Source organism: Henckelia pumila, chromosome 1 (assembly GCF_033568475.1).
Source record: "Henckelia pumila isolate YLH828 chromosome 1, ASM3356847v2, whole genome shotgun sequence".
NCBI lineage: Eukaryota > Viridiplantae > Streptophyta > Magnoliopsida > Lamiales > Gesneriaceae > Henckelia > Henckelia pumila.
Window position 1 is genome coordinate 139,886,106 of NC_133120.1, and position 21,059 is coordinate 139,907,164.

Sequence of the window (21,059 nt, forward strand, 5' to 3'; positions counted from 1 at the left end):
AAGAGACGAAGACAACAACGAGCTGAGATGTCAGAGAACGAACCACCACACATCAATAACGGTGATGGCAAAGCTAGTAATCCACCTGTGTATAGATCCATGATGGACTGTGCATACCCACTATTGAGGATGTTTGACCGAGTATCGTTAGACCAACAGTGACAGCTAATCATTATGAGATAAAGCCGGCAATCATCCAGATGATCCAGAACACAGTCCAATTCGGTGGATCTACCATTGATGATCCCAATGCTCATATTGAAAACTTCTTGGAAATCTGTGATACTTTCAAACAACAGGGAGTTTCTGATGACACTATTCTTCTGCGTTTATTTCTTTTTTCATTAAGAGACAAAGCTAAATCGTGGTTGAATAGTTTACCTGCAGGTTCTATCATAACATGGGGAGATTTGGCTAAAGCGTTCCTTACTAAGTACTTTCCTCCCTCGAAGTCCATGAAGCTAAGAACCGACATCACTATGTTTGCTCAAGGGGAACAAGAGTCGTTGTATGAGGCATGGGAGCGCTACAAAGATATGCTAAGGCGATGCCCACATCATCAGTTGCCTGATTGGCTTGTGGTACAAAATTTCTATTATGGTTTACTACCTGCAAATCGTACTATGTTAGATGCAGCTGCAGGTGGGAATCTTTTGCGGAAATCGCCGGAAGATGGTTATGAACTGTTTGAGGAAATGGCATCTAGTAGCTATCAACCTCAATCTGAGAGGAGCATGATGCGAAAATCAGCAGGAATTCATCAAGTGGACGCATTCACTTCGATGACAGCACAACTGGAGGCTATGAATAAGAAGATTGATGGATTGAGCTTAGGAAATTCTGCGATGCGCATTCAGGAGGTGTTCTGCGATAGGTGCCAAGGTGAGCATTTCACTAAAGATTGTCAAACTGGTAATCCTTTTTATGTGCAGGATGAGGCACCAGTGAATCATGTGGGAAGCCAAAATCGCCCCAGGTTTGACACGTATTCGAATACATATAATCCGGGGTGGAAGAAACATCCGAATTTTTCTTTGGGTGGTCAAAACAATTAGTCTAGGCCATATTAGAATCAAAATCACGTGAAGCAACCTCAAGAGAAGAAGTCCAGTTTAGAGCAAATGATGCAAAATTTTATATCATCCACTGAGACTCGAATGCAGAACCAAGACACAACTATAAGGGGTTTGGAAAATCAAATAGGGCAGCTGGCAAAGAGGATGACAAATCGAGAGCCAGGAACTTTGCCAAGTGACACTGAGACTGATCCAAAGGAGCAAGTAAAGGCCGTGGAGTTGCGAAGTGGGAAGAAGCTGGAAACCAAGGCATTGGAGCATGAAGAGAAAAATAATGAGGGTGAGAAAGAGTCATCCACAGGTAAGTCATCTGACTCTACACAATCACCCACATCAAAATCTAATATTGTTATTCCACCTCCGTTTCCTGCAGCACTGAAGAAAGCGAAACTTGATTTGCAATTTTCAAAATTTCTTGAGGTGTTTAAGAAGTTACATATTAATATACCTTTTGCTGATGCATTGTTGCAAATGCCTAGTTATGCAAAATTTTTGAATGAAATCTTAGCAAGCAAGAGGAAAATAGAGGAGCATGCTGATAAGTGTATTTTATACACTTAATTTATATATGATTTCAATTATTAATTATTTGTTTCGAGAACATTTATGTGGGTATTTTGTTGTATTTGTGTTTACAGTAAATTATGGAATTTTGTGATGAAAAAAGAGAATTTGTGAAGAAAATAAAAGAAAGGAAAAAGAATAAAATAAGAAAGAAGAGGCTGAGAAAAGAAAAGAAGAAGAAAGGATCGATCAGACAAAAGAGGAACAGTTATTGGACTTTCTTGTGGGCCTTTATTGTTAGCGCTAAAGCAAGCGCTGAAGAAGAGAAGAAAGAGAGCAAACGCGCAAGTTCCTGAAAGAAGAGAAATTGAAAGAGTCGAACTCAAAGCGCGCCCGCGCCTTCACTTGGCGCGCCCACCCCGATCGTTGTTTGGAATGTTTTAATTATTTCGGGCAAGTATTTTAATGGGCTTTTGAGTGGGCTTTTTCTTTAGCGATAGAAAAGGGAATTTTTCATCTGACTTGAAGAAGGAGAGCCGCCATAACACAATTACAATATATCAGAGACGTGAACTTTTTGAGAGATATTCTGGAGCTTTTAATTGAAGAACGAAGACGGAGTTCGATAGACCGGACACGGCGTCGACGACGGATTTGTTCAATTATCTTTTATTTATTTAATTTTGAATTCATGTCTAGATTTTTGAATATATTTTGGTTTTATTTGAATTCAGTTATGAACTAATTTTTTATAGTCTAGAGGTCGGATGGAACCTGGTTTAGACACTTTCATGAATTTTTGATTTTATTGAATTGAGTTTCTTCTAGATTAATTATTTTTTCTAGAATTGATTATCTTTTCAATTATCTGATCAATAATTGATTTGTTATATTTATTTGAAATCATTGCTCGGGAGGGTGAATTTTGAATAGGATATTAGAAAATACACTGTTAATTATTTATACAACTCGGGAGAGTGTATAATTTTAACAAAGCTTTTAAAAAGAACATTGTTTTGTGATAGATCACTGCGATAAATTCTTAATAGGGATATTGGAATTGAATTGTAGTTGATAAACATTATTTGTTGCTCGGGAGAGGGAAATAATAAACTTAAGTGTTCTTGGCTATTAATTGACTGGAATTCATGAAACTAAATTAATTAGGATTGATTGTTGTTGAAACCATGTGAAATCTATATATCTAGACCATTTTTCTCTCATTGATATTATCTGAAAGTTGTGTGCGTGCTTATCAAAAATATCTTGTTATTTTATTTTCTGCAAAAATTCTCAAAGTTTGATTTTCTAGATAAAGTTTGGACTATTTTAATTACAAGAACTGATTATTTTTATTTTAATCCCTGTGGGATCGATATCTGAATTATTCACTATATTAAAACTTGACACTCGTACGCTTTCGAGGAATCTTCACAACAAGTTTTTGGCGCCGTTGCTGGGGAGTAAATTTTGATTATTTTTTAGTCTTGTTACCAATTAGTCTAGATTTTAATTAAGAGTTTTTATTTTATTTTATTTTTAGTTACTAATTAATTTTTTATAATTTTAATTGCAGTGTATGCGACAATCTCAAAGCGCCAATTTTGATTGATGCTTGGCGAGTAAAAGAGAAATGGAAGATCTAAGACCGATGAAAGTCGGGCTGATGACTTTAAACCAAGAGCTACTTGGGAAGCAACTCAAGCATTTTTTTTTTATTTTATTTGCTTTTATTTTCAGTTTATTTAATTTTTGTTATTTAATTATTTTAAGTATTTTTTATTTTAAATTTTTGAGCTTAATTTTTCTTAATTTTCAATTTTTTTTCAGGCACCAGATATCTAAAATTCGAGCAAGTGGCGCGCCCTGAAGAAATTTGCGCAATAGGCGCGCCCGCGCCACTCCTCTCGAGCGCCCGCGCCTCCCCTTCGTTGCACTGATGCACGAACAGCGCTCCAACTCGTGCAATCGTGCTACTAATCTGCGCTCCATAAAGCGCTAACGCACAACCACCAACAGCTCCATGAAGCGCAATCGCGCTAACCACCTTACCATCAGCGCAGCCCAACAGCGCTCCATTCTTGCGCTAACGCGCGTCTTAGCTTCCCATTAGCGCCAATATGTGCACTATCGCGCTAAAGGCTCCTCAATAACGCATGACTTCCAGCTTCATCCATGCGCAAACGCACAGCCACCCACTCATACTTGCGCTAACAAGCTTCTGAAGGGCGCTTCCCATAGTTCTAACAAGCAACACCTACACTACATCTTCTCATGCTACCATGCGTCCTCAACCGTAAAACCCATCGTCAGCAACACCTCCATGAGCAGCACCTTGCACTAACAATCCAATCCTGCTCACCCATGTGCGAATCATGCTGTCATGACAACTTCTCCAAGGCTCTTTTTCCATGCACCATTGACCTTCATGGCTACTATGCCTAGCATTCGTTCCTTTTCCCTTAGCCATTAAGAGTTTGCTATTATTTTGCTTGCTTCGGGCTTTAGGTTTGTGCTTTATTCGTGTGCATTTATTCTTTTCAGGTTAATTTGGACGTTCATGTTGCGCTTATCACCTCCTCGCCAATGGTTACGGTTGCGAGTTATTTTACTGGAAATTTTGATAACATCGAGTCCTGATACTTGGTGTCGATGGTATGAGTCCCTTGTTCTTTTTCTTATTTTTAATCATTAGGGACAATGATTATATTAAGTTTGGGGGGGTGAATCAATGTATGATTTAGTTGTTTAGTTTGTTGATAGTTTATAAGTTGGACTTTATTGTGTGCTTTATAGATAAATTTTTTGTTGAGTTTAGTTGTTGTGTTAGTTGAGTTGAGTTTAAAGAAGTCAAGAAAGAAATGGATGCATGGCTGATAAAAAAATTTTGTGCTATAACTGAAATCCATGATTGTCTGCCTATTTGACAAATATTTTTGAAAAAATGGAACCAATTAGATGAACAATTTCTTATATATTCTGTGATTAATACTTGAATCTGATTTTTGAAACATACAGACATAGATATTATTGAGGCATTGTTTGGATTTTTTGGGCCTAATTTTAATTGAAATAATTTTTCCTTAGTTGCCTATTTGAGCCTACACGTTTATTAGTACAGTGAGGTACGAGAAAATCTGAAATTTGTTGGAAAATCATCGTTAACTGCAGATGAGTATTCTTTTCTGCACTGATTGAGATTTGTATGATTTAATTGTGGATTGATACTTGTCTAGAACTAGTTCAAACACTCTTCGAGGCAAAATACGGGAAATACTGTGATTAGAAATGATTTAGGCGATTTTTCTGAATTCGTTTGAGCCTTTCAAGCTACCTATTAATCTATGTTATCCCTAGTACCTTGTTTGAGCTTTATTAAAAATCGAATGACATGCGTGTAAAAGTATGATTAAACCCCCATTCGTCATTATTTCAAGGTCCTACATTGACTACCTGAATAGCCTAAACACTATTTCCTACCTTTAAGGGAGTAATTTGAATGCTAAAATGTTTTATGCTCCTAGTTTTATTTGTGAAAAAGGGAATGGTGTGGTGGAAGATTTGAAAAGAAAAAAAATGAAAAGAGGTAGTAGAAAAAACAAAAGGAAGTTGAAAAGGGATTTGAAAGAAATGAAAAAAAATTGTGAAAGAAAGTGTGAAAAGTTGAAAAAATCAATAAAGTGAAAAAAAGAATGTGAAATTGTGAATGGAAATGAGTCGTAATTTGAGCATAAATAAATTACTCCATATTTGAATTCTTATCCTTTATTTGTAGCCATAAGCCAGGCCTTACAATACAAGCTGATTAAGTCCTATTGACCGAGTTTCAGTTGCCCAATATACTAGTGGAGAAGAGTTGCAAGAATTTAGCCTATGGACTGTTGATTGATGCTTTTAATGATTATGAATTTTGATCGAAACACTCACACATGCTTATTCTTTGCATTTACCTATTTGTGAGTGTTTTTGATTTTATATCCTATATTTTGATCCTATGCTACCTTGAAAAGTCCTCATTATCTATGAATGTTTGAATTGAACTTGGATAATGGTGTTTTGAACGTGAGTTGCGGAGATTGTGAGTTTATGCGGTTATTTTGTTATGACTGAAAACTTTCAAGTGTTAGTTGGGTGTGATATGATTAAATTTGAAATTTTTTGAAATCATTGCTGAGGTCATTGCTCCATAATATTTCTTGGCTATTCGTATGGGTTGAGAGATTGAGTTTTTGGAATTTATTGATTTTAATAGTTTTGCTCGGGACTAGCAAAAGTTTATGTTTGGGGGTATTTGATAATTGTATTTTATACACTTAATTTATATATGATTTTAATTATTAATTGTTTGTTTCGAGCGGATTTATGTGGGTATTTTGTTGTATTTGTGTTTACAGTGAATTATGGAATTTTGTGATGAAAAATGAGAATTTGTGAAGAAAATAAAAGAAAGAAAAAAGAATAAAATAAGAAAGAAGAGGCTGAGAAAAGAAAAGAAGAAGAAAGGATCGATCAGACAAAAGAGGAACAGTTATTGGGCTTTCTTGTGGGCCTTTATTGTTAGCGCTAAAGCAAGCGCTGAAGAAGAGAAGAAAGAGAGCAAACGCGCAAGTTCCTGAAAGAAGAGAAATTGAAAGAGTCGAACTCAAAGCGCGCCCGCGCCTTCACTTGGCGCGCCCACCCCGATCGTTGTTTGGAATGTTTTAATTATTTCGGGCAAGTATTTTAATGGGCTTTTGAGTGTGATTTTTCTTTAGCGATAGAAAAGGGAATTTTTCATCTGACTTGAAGAAGGAGAGCCGCCATAACACAATTACAATATATCAGAGACGTGAGCTTTTTGAGAGATATTCTGGAGCTTTTAATTGAAGAACGAAGACGGAGTTCGATAGACCGGACACGGCGTCGACGACGGATTTGTTCAATTAAATTTTATTTATTTAATTCTGAATTCATGTCTAGATTTTTGAATATATTTTGGTTTTATTTGAATTCAGTTATGAACTAATTTTTTATAGTCTAGAGGTCGGACGGAACCTGGTTTAGACACTTTCATGAATTTTTGATTTTATTGAATTGAGTTTCTTCTAGATTAATTATTTTTTCTAGAATTGATTATCTTTTCAATTATCTGATCAATAATTGATTTGTTATATTTATTTGAAATCATTGCTCGGGAGAGGGGATTTTGAATAGGACATTAGAAAATACACTGTTAATTATTTATACAACTCGGGAGAGTGTATAATTTTAACAGAGCTTTTAAAAAGAACATTGTTTTGTGATAGATCACTGCGATAAATTCTTAATAGGGATATTGGAATTGAATTGTAGTTGATAAACATTATTTGTTGCTCGGGAGAGGGAAATAATAAACTTAAGTGTTCTTGGCTATTAATTGACTGGAATTCATGAAACTAAATTAATTAGGATTGATTGTTGTTGAAACCATGTGAAATCTATATCTCTAGACCATTTTTCTCTTATTGATATTATCTGAAAGTTGTGTGCGTGCTTATCAAAAATATCTTGTTATTTTATTTTCTGCAAAATTCTCAAAGTTTGATTTTCTAGATAAAGTTTGGACTATTTTAATTACAAAAACTGATTATTTTTATTTTACTCCCTGTGGGATCGATATCTGAATTATTCACTATATTAAAACTTGACACTCGTACGCTTTCGAGGAATCTTCACAACAAGTTTTTGGCGCCGTTGCTGGGGAGTAAATTTTGATTATTTTTTAGTCTTGTTACAAATTAGTCTAGATTTTAATTAAGAGTTTTTATTTTATTTTATTTTAGTTACTAATTAATTTTTTATATTTTAATTGCAGTGTATGCGACAATCTCAAAGCGCCAATTTTGATTGATGCTTGGCGAGTAAAAGAGAAAGGGAAGATCTAACACCGGTGAAAGTCGGGCTGATGACTTTAAACCAAGTGCTACTTGGGAAGCAACCCAAGCATTTTTTTTTATTTTATTTGCTTTTATTTTCAGTTTATTTAATTTTTGTTATTTAATTATTTTAAGTATTTTTTATTTTAAATTTTTGAGCTTAATTTTTCTTAATTTTCAATTTTTTTTCAGGCACCAGATATCTAAAATTCGAGCAAGTGGCGCGCCCTGAAGAAATTTGCGCAATAGGCGCGCCCGCGCCACTCCTCTCGAGCGCCCGCGCCTCCCCTTCGTTGCACTGATGCACGAACAGCGCTCCAACTCGTGCAATCGTGCTACTAATCTGCGCCCCATAAAGCGCTAACGCACAACCACCAACAGCTCCATGAAGCGCAATCGCGCTAACCACCTTACCATCAGCGCAGCCCAACAGCGCTCCATTCTTGCGCTAACGCGCGTCTTAGCTTCCCATTAGCGCCAATCTGTGCGCTATCGCGCTAAAGGCTCCTCAATAACGCATGACTTCCAGCTTCATCCATGCGCAAACGCGCAGCCACCCACTCATACTTGCGCTAACAAGCTTCTGAAGGGCGCTTCCCATAGTTCTAACAAGCAACACCTACACTACATCTTCTCATGCTACCATGCGTCCTCAACCGTAAAACCCATCGTCAGCAACACCTCCATGAGCAGCACCTTGCACTAACAATCCAATCCTGCTCACCCATGTGCGAATCATGCTGTCATGACAATTTCTCCAAGGCTCTTTTTCCATGCACCATTGACCTTCATGGCTACTATGCCTAGCATTCGTTCCTTTTCCCTTAGCCATTAAGAGTTTGCTATTATTTTGCTTGCTTTGGGCTTTAGGTTTGTGTTTTATTTGTGTGCATTTATTCTTTTCAGGTTAATTTGGACGTTCATGTTGCGCTTATCACCTCCTCGCCAATGGTTGCGGTTGCGAGTTATTTTACTGGAAATTTTGATAACATCGAGTCCTGATACTTGGTGTCGATGGTATGAGTCCCTTGTTCTTTTTCTTATTTTTAATCATTAGGGACAATGATTATATTATGTTTGGGGGGGTGAATCAATGTATGATTTAGTTGTTTAGTTTGTTGATATTTTATAAGTTGGACTTTATTGTGTTCTTTATAGATAAATTTTTTGTTGAGTTTAGTTGTTGTGTTAGTTGAGTTGAGTTTAAAGAAGTCAAGAAAGAAATGGATGCATGGCTGATAAAAAAATTTTGTGCTATAACTGAAATCCATGATTGTCTGCCTATTTGACAAATATTTTTGAAAAAATGGAACCAATTAGATGAACAATTTCTTATATATTCTGTGATTAATACTTGAATCTGATTTTTGAAACATACAGACATAGATATTATTGAGGCATTGTTTGGATTTTTTGGGCCTAATTTTAATTGAAATAATTTATCCTTAGTTGCCTATTTGAGCCTACACGTTTATTAGTACAGTGAGGTACGAGAAAATCTGAAATTTGTTGGAAAATCATCGTTAACTGCAGATGAGTATTCTTTTCTGCACTGATTGAGATTTGTATGATTTCATGTGGATTGATACTTGTCTAGAACTAGTTCAAACACTCTTTGAGGCAAAATACGGGAAATACTGTGATTAGAAATGATTTAGGCGATTTTTCTGAATTCGTTTGAGCCTTTCAAGCTACCTATTAATCTATGTTATCCCTAGTACCTTGTTTGAGCTTTATTAAAAATCGAATGACATGCGTGTAAAAGTGTGATTAAACCCCCATTCGTCATTATTTCAAGGTCCTACATTGACTACCTGAATAGCCTAAACACTATTTCCTACCTTTAAGGGAGTAATTTGAATGCTAAAATGTTTTATGCTCCTAGTTTTATTTGTGAAAAAGGGAATGGTGTGGTGGAAGATTTGAAAAGAAAAAAAATGAAAAGAGGTAGTAGAAAAAACAAAAGGAAGTTGAAAAGGGATTTGAAAGAAATGAAAAAAAATTGTGAAAGAAAGTGTGAAAAGTTGAAAAAATCAATAAAGTGAAAAAAAGAATGTGAAATTGTGAATGGAAATGAGTCGTAATTTGAGCATAAATAAATTACTCCATATTTGAATTCTTATCCTTTATTTGTAGCCATAAGCCAGGCCTTACACTACAAGCTGATTAAGTCCTATTGACCGAGTTTCAGTTGCCCAATATACTAGTGGAGAAGAGTTGCAAGAATTTAGCCTATGGACTGTTGATTGATGCTTTTAATGATTATGAATTTTGATCGAAACACTCACACATGCTTATTCTTTGCATTTACCTATTTGTGAGTGTTTTTGATTTTATATCCTATATTTTGATCCTATGCTACCTTGAAAAGTCCTCATTATCTATGAATGTTTGAATTGAACTTGGATAATGGTGTTTTGAACGTGAGTTGCAGAGATTGTGAGTTTATGCGGTTATTTTGTTATGACTGAAAACTTTCAAGTGTTAGTTGGGTGTGATATGATTAAATTTGAAATTTTTTGAAATCATTGCTGAGGTCATTGCTCCATAATATTTCTTGGCTATTCGTATGGGTTGAGAGATTGAGTTTTTGGAATTTATTGATTTTAATAGTTTTGCTCGGGACTAGAAAAAGTTTAAGTTTGGGGGTATTTGATAAGTGTATTTTATACACTTAATTCATATATGATTTTAATTATTAATTGTTTGTTTCGAGCGGATTTATGTGGGTATTTTGTTGTATTTGTGTTTACAGTGAATTATGGAATTTTGTGATGAAAAATGAGAATTTGTGAAGAAAATAAAAAAGAAAGGAAAAAGAATAAAATAAGAAAGAAGAGGCTGAGAAAAGAAAAGAAGAAGAAAGGATCGATCAGACAAAAGAGGAACAGTTATTGGGCTTTCTTGTGGTCCTTGATTGTTAGCGCTAAAGCAAGCGCTGAAGAAGAGAAGAAAGAGAGAAAACGCGCAAGTTCCTGAAAGAAGAGAAATTGAAAGAGTCGAACTCAAAGCGCGCCCGCACCTTCACTTAGCGTGCCCGCCCCGATCACTGTTTGGAATGTTTTAATTATTTCGGGAAAGTATTTTAATGGGCTTTTGAGTGGGCTTTTTCTTGAGCGATATAAAAGGGAATTTTTCATCTGACTTGAAGAAGGAGAGCCGCCATAACAAAATTACGATATATCAGAGACGTGAACTTTTTGAGAGATATTCTGGAGCTTTTAATTGAAGAACGAAGATGGAGTTCGATAGACCGGACACGGCGTCGACGACGGATTTGTTCTTTTATCTTTTATTTATTTAATTTTGAATTTATGTCTAGATTTTTGAATATATTTTGGTTTTATTTGAATTTAGTTATGAACTAATTTTTTATAGTCTAGAGGTCGGATGGATCCTGGTGTAGACACTTTCATGAATTTGTGATTATATTGAATTGAGTTTCTTCTAGATTAATTGTTTTTTCTAGAATTGATTGTCTTTTCAATTATCTGATCAATAATTGATTTGTTATATTTATTTGAAATCATTGCTCGGGAGAGGGGATTTTGAATAGGACATTAGAAAATACACTGTTAATTATTTATACAGCTCGGGATAGTGTATAATTTTAACAGAGCTTTTAAAAAGAACATTGTTTTGTGATAGATCACTGCGATAAATTCTTAATAGGGATATTGGAATTGAATTGTAGTTGATAAACATTATTTGTTGCTCGGGAGAGGGAAATAATAAACTTAAGTGTTCTTGGCTATTAATTGACTAGAATTCATGAAACTAAATTAATTAGGATTGATTGTTGTTGAAACCAGATGAAATCTATACCTCTAGACCATTTTTCTCTGATTGATATTATCTAAAAGTTGTGTGCGTGCTTATCAAAAATATCTTGTTATTTTATTTTCTGCAAAATTCTCAAAGTTTGATTTTCTAGATAAAGTTTGGACTATTTTAATTACAAGCACTGATTATTTTCATTTTAATCCCTGTGGGATCGATATCTGAATTATTCACTATATTAAAACTTGACACTCGTACGCTTGCGAGGAATCTTCACAACACATGCCATGGTAAACTTAACTGAAAATTGTTCTGCATTAGTGCAAAACAAAATTCCACCGAAGTTGAAAGATCCAGGGAGTTTTTCTATCCCTTGCATGATTGGTGATGTGGTTTTTCATAAGGCTCTTTGTGATTTGGATGCCAGCATTAACTTGATGTCATTTTCTGTGTTTAGAAAGCTTGGAATGGGAGAACCAAAGCCTACAAGAGTTTCTCTGCAACTGGCAGATAGATCCATAAAGTATCCACGTGGAATAATTGAAGATGTGTTGGTTAAAGTGGACAAATTTATTTTCCCAGTAGATTTTGTGGTGCTTGATATGGAGGAGGACCTGGATATGCCATTGATCTTGGGCAGACCTTTTCTGGCAACCAGAAAAGCCCTAATTGATGTGCAAAAAGGGAAGTTGTTATTGAGAGTAGGAGAGGAGGAAATCACTTTTGATGTTTTTAATGCACCAAAGCACACACTGCACAATCATGATTGTTTTAGGATTGATGCATTGGATTCACTTGTTCATGATTTTGTGCAGGATGAGTTAAAAGACCCCTTAGAAGCTGCACTTATAAATGATGGATGTGAGGATGACTTTGATGAAGAGAGGAAAAATATCATTGCATATTTTACTGCTAATCCTCCATTGAAGAAGCAAGTTCGATTCAGACTCAAAGAATTGAGAGATAGGAAGGATTTGGTCCTTCAACAACCAAGCATAGATGCACCACCTACTCTAGAACTCAAACCTTTACCTTTACATCTAAAATATGTTTATTTGGGTGATGATAATAATTTAATGGTTATTATTTCTTCTTGTCTGACAGGTGTGATGGAGGAAAAGTTGGTACACATTTTAAAGGAGCATAAGAGAGCCTTCGCATGGAAGGTGGCTGACATTAAGGGAATCAATCCATCGATTTGCATGAAATTTTTTTGATGGAGGATAAGTACTCTTCTTTGGTTCAACCTCAGCGGAATCAGAGGTTGTAAAAGCTGAAACCATTAAACTCTTGGACGCAGGTATCATCTATCCTATTTCTGATAGCGCATGGGTGAGTCCTATACAGTGTGTTCCTAAGAAAGGTGGTATAACTGTGATAAAAAATGACAAAAATGAGTTGATACCCACTAGAACGGTTACGGGTTGGCGTGTATGCATTGATTATAGGAAGTTGAATGACGCCACCCATAAGGACCATTTTCCCCTCCCCTTCATTGATCAAATGCTTGAGCGATTGTCGGGTCATGAATTTTATTGTTTTCTAGATGGGTATTCGGGATATAATCAAATCATGATTGCACCAGAGGACCAAGAGAAAACAACTTTCACTTGCCCTTATGGTACCTTTGCGTATAGGCGGATGCCGTTTGGATTGTGTAATGCACCCGCCACTTTTCAAAGATGTATGACTGCTATTTTTCATGACATGACAGATAATTTCCTAGAGATATTCATGGATGAATTTTCTATTTTTGGATCTTCTTTTGATGATTGTCTGAAAAATATAAATTTGGTGCTATTACGATGTGAGGAAACTAACTTGGTTTTGAATTGGGAAAAGTATCATTTTATGGTACAGGAAGGAATCGTGCTTGGGCACAAAATTTCTGAATAGGGAATGGAGGTGGATAAAGCAAAAGTGGAAGTCATAAAAAATCTACCTCCACCAACATCTATTAAGGGAGTGAGAAGTTTTTTAGGACACGCTGGTTTTTACCGGCGTTTTATTAAAGATTTTTCTAAAATTTCTAAGCCCCTATCCTCTTTAATAATGAAAGATGTACCGTTTGACTTTAATTATAATTGTGTGCAGGCATTTGAGATCTTGAAGGAGCGACTTGTGACAGCTCCTGTGTTGGTAGCTCCTGATTGGGATCTTCCATTCGAGGTAATGTGCGATGCTAGTGACATGGATGTAGGTGCTGTTTTGGGTCAGAGGAAAAACAAGGTATTCCATACTATATACTATGCGAGTAAGACTTTAGATGAAGCTCAATTGAATTATGCAACAACTGAAAAAGAATTACTCACTATAGTATTCGCGTTTGATAAGTTTCACTCCTACCTTGTTTTATCTAAAGTTGTTGTGTACACCGATCACTCGGCACTGAAATATTTACTTGCCAAAAAGGATGCTAAGCCTAGATTGATTAGGTGGATATTACTGTTGCAAGAATTTGATCTAGAAATAAAAGATAAGAAGGGGGTAGAGAACGTAGTGGCGGATCACCTTTCTAGGCTTGAGTATGTCAGTGAGGACACGAAAAAAGAAGATGGTGATATTGATGATTGGTTTCTGGATGAACAATTGTTTTCATTAAAATATTGTCCATGGTATGCGAATTTTTCTAATTATCTGTTGGCAGGCACGCTTCCACCAAATTTGACATTTCACCAACGAAAGAAATTTTTATCTGATGTGAAATATTATTTTTGGGAGGAACCATTTTTGTTTAAGGTCTGTGCAGATTCCATGATACGGCAATGTGTGCCGGAATAAGAGATGCAACCAATCTTGAGCCACTGCGATGATCGAGAGGTAGGCGGTCACTTTGGACCGACAAAAACAGTGACAAAGGTATTAGAATCTGGTTTTTATTGGCCTACTATTTTTAGGGATGCTCGTGCATATGTTATTGCATGTGATCAGTGTCAGCGCACATGTAACATCTCTAATCGCAATGAAATGCCTTTAAACAATATTATAGAGTGCGAGGTATTTGATGTATGGGGAATAGATTTTATGGGACCGTTTCCCACATCCTTCTTGAAAAAATATATTTTGGTTGCGGTTGACTATGTGTCAAAATGGGTCGAAGCAGAGGCTTGTGCAACTAATGATGCTCATGTGGTGTTGAAATTTTTAAAGAAAAATATTTTTAATCGCTTTGGCACACCAGAGGCAATCATTATTGATGGTGGGACACATTTTTGCAACAAATTATTTGAAAAACTTTTGGCAAAATATGGTGTCACGCACAAGATCTCTACTCCGTACCATCCCCAGACCAGTGGGCAAGTGGAAGTGTCAAACCGTGAAATAAAAAGAATTTTGGAAAAAACAGTGAGCACGAGTAGAAAAGATTGGTCTGTCAGGCTAGATGACGCCCTATGGGTATATCGCACTGCTTTTAAGACATCTATAGGCACTATACCTTATAGGTTACTTTTTGGTAAATCATGTCACTTGCCTGTAGAACTGGAGCATAAAGCATATTGGGCGATTAAATCACTAAATTTTGACTTTATGGCTATAGGTGAGAATAGACTATTAGAGTTGGCCCAGCTGAAAGAATTCCATGATAAAGCATTTGATCTGGCGCTATCCTATAAAGAACGAACAAAAAGGAGTCATGACAAGCGCATCATGCAAAGGGAGTTCAAAGAGGGAGACGCGGTGCTGCTTTTTATCTCAAGGTTGAGGTTGTTTCCAGGCAAGCTAAAATCGCGATGGTCTGGACCATTTGTCGTTGAAAAAGCCTATCCTTCCGGAGCAATTGTTCTGATAGATTCCCAAGAGAAGAAGTTCACTGTCAATTCTCAACGCCTGAAGCATTACATGGGTGAACACTTTGAGCAGAAAGTCAGAACAGCTGTGTTCTAGTCAGAGACCGTATAAATCTAATTCTGACAAAGTCGAGCTCTAGACTATAAATTGAGAACTATTTCTTTATCCTCTGTTTGTTATTTCAGTTGAACCTTTTTTTTCCGTTTCGTGTCGTTTGCTCACTGGTTTGAATAATTTTTTTTTCTTACATTCACGCCATGGCGTGAAAATTTCTGGATTCCAATTTTTTTGAACGAAATAAGTCACGCCATGGCGTGAAAATCTTCACGCCGCGGCGTGACAGATCTGCCCTTCTTTAATTTCATTTCCCATTCTCTTATTTTCCTCCCCTTTTTCGAACCCTAACCCCTCCCTCATCATAAAATCCGATGACTCACTCCCAAATCTCTCAAATTCTCAGGTTTCGATCGGTGAGGAAGCTTCGAGCATAAATCCCGAATGCCTCATCTCGCTCCTAGAAGTCTAGTATGGTGCGGAACATCAATTTTTGAGACTCCAAGCTTCAATTTTGTTTGGGACAAATCCATTCCAAGCGGCTCTATCTTTTCACTCGGGCTTTATGGGACCAAAAAGAGCTAGGGTTGTGGGTTCTTCATCATCTTCTTCGTCAATTATCGCGGGTAAGTTTGTTTTCCAAGAGGCCAAGAACTGGTATGATCATTCTAAGATTAATCGTACGCTATGGCCCGAGAGGGGCTTTCATTTGTCTACCAATACTGTGATAGGGTGTTATATTCATGATATCATAGAAGATAGAAACTGGAACTTGTTTTGTGCTCAACCGAAAGCGGGGGGTTATTCAATTGGTCCGGGAATTCTATGCCAATGCTAAAGAGGGCAAGGAACGGACTGTGTTTGTAAGAGGAAAGTGGGTGAATTATGGAGAGGCAAAGATTAACGAGTTGTTTGGATTGCCCCCAATTGATACGACTTCTTACGATGCACTTTGTGCGGAACCGAACTATATGGCGATCATGCGGGATTTATCTCATGATGGGGTCATGGGGAGTGACCCCGTCAAATTTTTGAATTTTGAGGCCATGTATCTGAAGATTAAGCCGTCATTGTGGTATGTTTTTTTGGTTCACCGGTTAATGCCCGTGTCCCATGTTAGTGAAGTTCATATGGACCGGGCAGTTCTGTTGTTCGCAATTATGAAGGGAATGCCAATCAATGTTGGCCGCATTATCTCAAGCCAAATTATACAATGCGCCAACAACCCAAAATCGAAGCTATTTTTCCCGACTATCGTTACAGATTTGTGCGCTTTGGCCAGTGTTGACACGGGTGTGGATGATGAATGGATCCAACCGCTACAGGCCATCGACGAGAAGATCTATGAGGGGATGAAGGACAATAGACCAAGCTTAAAACTGGAGCGAGCTCCAGTTCCGCGCTACCTCAACCTCCGAAGAAGAAGACGAACAATGAGAAGGTCGATGATATTTGTGCATGGATTGCGCGTCAGGATGCATATCAGGCATATCGGAATGAATATGATCGGGTTATTGCCCAGTATATGATATCCACTGAGTCTCTGACGCGTGACATTGTCACACACTTTGGTTTTGATGCTTCCCGGTACCCGCATCCACCACCGTACCTGCCGCCATTTGCTCACCCATCTGCCTTGGGAGCACCACACACTGAGGAAGAAGGCGTCCCACCACCAGAACACGAAGAAGAGGACGAGGATTGATCCACCATCAGGGGAGTTTTGCTTTTATTTTCCTTCTATTTTTATTTTATTGTTTCTCGTTCTTGTGTTTTAGTTCAGTCGCAGTGAGGACACTGCAGAGTCTTAGTATAAGGGGGACTCGTGCGTTTGTATTAGTTGTTTTTGTTGTTTATTTTTCTGCGCTTAGTTCATTTTGTTTAGTTGTTTCTGTTGCTTAGTTTGTTTTGTGTTTTTGTTGAAAAAAAATAGTTAAAATTTTGAAAAAAGAGAAGCCAGTGATGATGTTGGGTTGATGCGAATTTATTTTGAAAGTGTTGGTAATTCACAGACTAGCATCCTTGAATTTTTGAATCATGAAACCCACGAGTAGAGAGTGCACCTCCTTTTGCACGAATTGCTGTGAATAATGAAGTGTGTGGAGTGTGATGAACTGTTAAACTGGAGAAGCTCTTGTGACATTAGATACTTGCAGAAATCAAGCATGTATTCTCGGAACTTAGCTGACTGATATTGCCAAATAAATGTGTTGAATCCGTTGAAACTCCTGAGTCTTTCATGAAAAAAAAACCATCCTTGAGTTTCTTGGTTAGCTTAATTGAAAAATAATGGAGTGTACCTTGCATAATCATTAAATTCCATTTGAAAAATGTCTTTGGCAATTTTCTCTTTTACTCCTGTCCCGAACCAAATCTATATCCGAGGGAGTACAGTGACGGTTTCTTGCAAAAAAAAACAGAGAATGGAGAAAGTAAGGTGAGGGGCGGCATATGAAATTAATGAATTCGGAATTGAATTATAGGCAAAAAGGTGGGAATGTAAGGTGTAGAGGATATCGGATGAAAAATCTAATTGTGTTAAATAATGAATGATGTACTCCCTTCGTTGTGCATATTCTTCCAATCTTTTATATCCCATACCCCAAGCCAAAAGCACGTGTGTTCAGTCAGTGATGGTTGAAGAGATGCGTGTAGAAACTATACTTGTGTTGACATGTCACTTGAGACATCTGGGGCAACTGGATTGGCATGAAATACATGACATTAGGATCAATATCACACACACACGCCCACTTCTCTCTCAAGGGTGTAATGTGAGAACTTTGTAGGGATGCATTTTTTGAGTTTAAATTGAAAAGAAAGAAGAAAATGTTCGCTGTCACTCTCTGAGGCTTTTCGGAAAAAAATATGTATTTTTGAACTGCAAGTTTGTGTTTTGGCTTTAACCTATTTTGCTCGGGGCGAGCAAAAGGTTAGTATGAGGGGGTTGATAGAACCCAAAAATTCCTGCTAAGTTAGATTATTTTGGGCTCCATTGAGCATGTTATTTGTGATTTTTCCGTGTTTCCGTCTAAAATTCGAGTTTTTGAGCTTTATAGTATGTACTCATGCTCTTAAGATTTTATGTAGGAAAAAGACGGAAAACGGAGCTCGAAAAGTGCTATGTTAAAAGCTTGAGGCAGAAGTTTTGACGCTATGGCGTGACATTCTTACGCCTAGGCATGAAATGAGTTATTTCAGAAGATGGAAGCAGAGATTTTCACTCCATAGCTTGACATTCCCTGCGCCATGGCGTAAACCGAGGGTTATGAGGAAGGGAAAACAGAACTTTTCATGCTACGGCGTGATGTTTCTTGCACCATAGCGTGAACTGGTAAAAAGTTGAGAATCGAGAAAGAGCTTTTCGCGCCATAGCGTGACATTTCTTAGGCCATGGCGCAGGTCGTTGAGTAAAAAAAGGAAAGTTGTTGTAGCGACCCAACCCGGATCCACTAACTAATCAGAGTTACGATAAAAGTGCATGGAATTAAAACTTAAAGCGTAAGGAGCGGATAATTAAAATACAACAAATCCAATTGGCAGAATACAACCGACGACAATAATCGTGTATAAATATTATACAACCAAATCGAAGGTTCAGGGTAAAAAAATCTCTACCCTCTACAACCTCGCACTCTCCCAAACTCAAGTGAAAACACTTGCTCATGGCACCGGGAATATACAGTACCGGCTAGAGAGCTACTCCGCGGGGTACTCGTATATTCTATATCAGGGCTGAGCCAACCCCATCCTGACCCGAATCCAAAACAGGATACAAGTCCCATGTGGAAACTGTCATACCTGACTCGAGTCCAATATGAGATCACTGTTCCCTATGGAGACTGTCAATGACTCACATCTCTCCGGATGCAGTCACACGTAAAATCATATATGTGCTAAGACGGTAAAAAATGCTAAAACATGATAAGACATATAGCACATACTCATGCAACATACATGCAAATATATCATGCCGGCTATCTCAGTCAGTACTTGCGTACCTCTATCACTGCTGGTCAAACCAAGCTCCGCTGGTCTAGACTCCAAGACTACTAGTCCAGTCTACTACTACTACAATGCACATATCCAAGCATCAACAATAAAACTCTAAAAGCCTTAACTAAGCTAACGCATACTCCTAAATATTTTTAGGATGCCAAAGCTATACCTGCGTCCGTCGTTAGCCCTTTGTTGTCGATAGCCTAAAAACTAGGCCACACTAAGCCACTTTCGGATTTCCCGTAGGACGCCTAGATCTCCCTACATCTGAGTTAGAAGGCCTATTAATTGAGAGAGAAGAGAGGAAATGAGCGAGTCACAAATGAACCTCGGCTCCTCTATTTATAGACGGTGTTCGGGCCGTCCGAACTCGGCTTCGGGCCCTCCGAACTGGTTCGGATCCTCCAATCATGACTTCGAATCGTCCGAACACGATTGGATCGTCAAATCCTAACTTCGGATCCTCCGAAATCCCATCAGTGACATCAGCCATGACGTAACCTTGCTGACGTAATTGATGACGTAAGACCTAACCCTGTTCGGGTCCTCCGATTCCACCGACGGAGCCTCCGATCCTCTTCGGATCCTCCGAACCCCTCTTCGAATCGTCCAAACTCCTTGGGCCTCCGATCCTGACTCCGATCATGCTCGGGTCCTCCGAACACCAGTTCGGAGCGTCCGAACCTCCCGAGCCATGCCCACCATTTTTGAGTATCCTGGATCTATTTTTGGGCTCCGTTAATCCATTTGGAATTTCTTTAATCATGTTTTATTAAATTTAAATATGATCACATGATTAATTACCTATTAATCATTACTTTTGGATACGGGTTACTACAGTTGCAAAGCAAGGACTCTTGGACATAAATAAGGATCGATTTTTAGATTTAGAGCATCTTTTTTTGGCACATCTGGGGGCGGCGGGAATATCACGAACCAGAGAGACGAAGCGGGAGAGTGAAGAACGATCGTGAAGCAATTTTTCTCCTTCTTCAAAAATTCTTTTCTTTTATTTTTGTTTTGAAGAAAACACTTTGATGTTAGTTATGAGTTCTATGTGTAGCTAAACCTCTTGTGTTGAGATTTAGGGGATCCGACCCCCGTTGTCGACTCACGAATATTGGTTTTTGACTTCATATGAATGCTTAATTATGCTATTGATTTGTTTTGCATTGTTGGAGCGTAGCTAACTCTCTCAATATTTTTATATCGTGTTTTATTTCGAAAGAAAATTTCATGATAGGAACAAATAGCATAATTCATGGATCTACAATTTACATAGACATATGAAATTGGGTACATGTTGATAGTGATAGTCCAGTAGGTTGAAAGCTAAGAGATTCCACGAATCGTGAATGCAATCGTCTATGATAAATAATTAAAGGCATTTGATTATTTCATAGCATCGAATTAGTTTAGCATAACTTGAAAGAGTATGTTAATGAATTAGGGAATCTTGTCAAAAAAGTGAATTGGTTGTTGGAAGCAATTTTTAGAGTTGATTAGGGGAAGGTGAACCGACAATCTCAACATTCTCTTCATCATTTGAATTTAATTTACTAAGATTGATTCAATCCTTGTTTTTTATTTATTTTTGAGTTTATTTATTCTCTTGTCATTAAGTAGTTAACAAAAACAATTCTCATTTTTTGTAAAAGTGAAGTAAGGATTAGTATTTAGGTAGAAATTGTGCACTAGTCCCTGTGGACGATACTCATATTCACATATTATATTATAATTTGCATTGTGCACTTGCGATTATTTCGAGCTTGCAAGATACATTTATTTTTTGAAATTCATAGTGCAAGAAAAGCTCGATCATTGACTTAAATAAATAATAAGTTTTTGAAAATGGTGATTTTCAAAACTATTATTATGAAATTGATAAAATTAATTCAAGTGTTGAATTAATTAATCACTGGTAGACCTTGTATAGTCCAAATAATTAAATTAATTCAAGTTT

General features: G+C 37.2%; 1 protein-coding gene and 1 non-coding gene across 2 annotated transcripts; one reads left to right on the top strand and one right to left on the bottom strand.

Moving 5' to 3' along the window:
* Positions 1-200: 200 nt before the first annotated feature.
* Positions 201-1,055, top strand: LOC140874117 (uncharacterized). Its single transcript, XM_073277394.1, has one exon. It carries the CDS (start codon positions 201-203, stop codon positions 1,053-1,055), a length of 855 nt encoding a protein of 284 aa, XP_073133495.1.
* LOC140876789 (small nucleolar RNA R71) lies at positions 459-565 on the bottom strand. The gene has a single exon (XR_012149022.1). It is a non-coding gene; the product is annotated as a small nucleolar RNA R71 (small nucleolar RNA).
* Positions 1,056-21,059: the final 20,004 nt, after the last annotated feature.

Coding starts and splice junctions, on each gene's coding strand:
- LOC140874117 (XM_073277394.1), top strand. CDS start 201: ATGATCCAGAACACAGTCCAATTCGGTGGATCTACCATTGATGATCCC.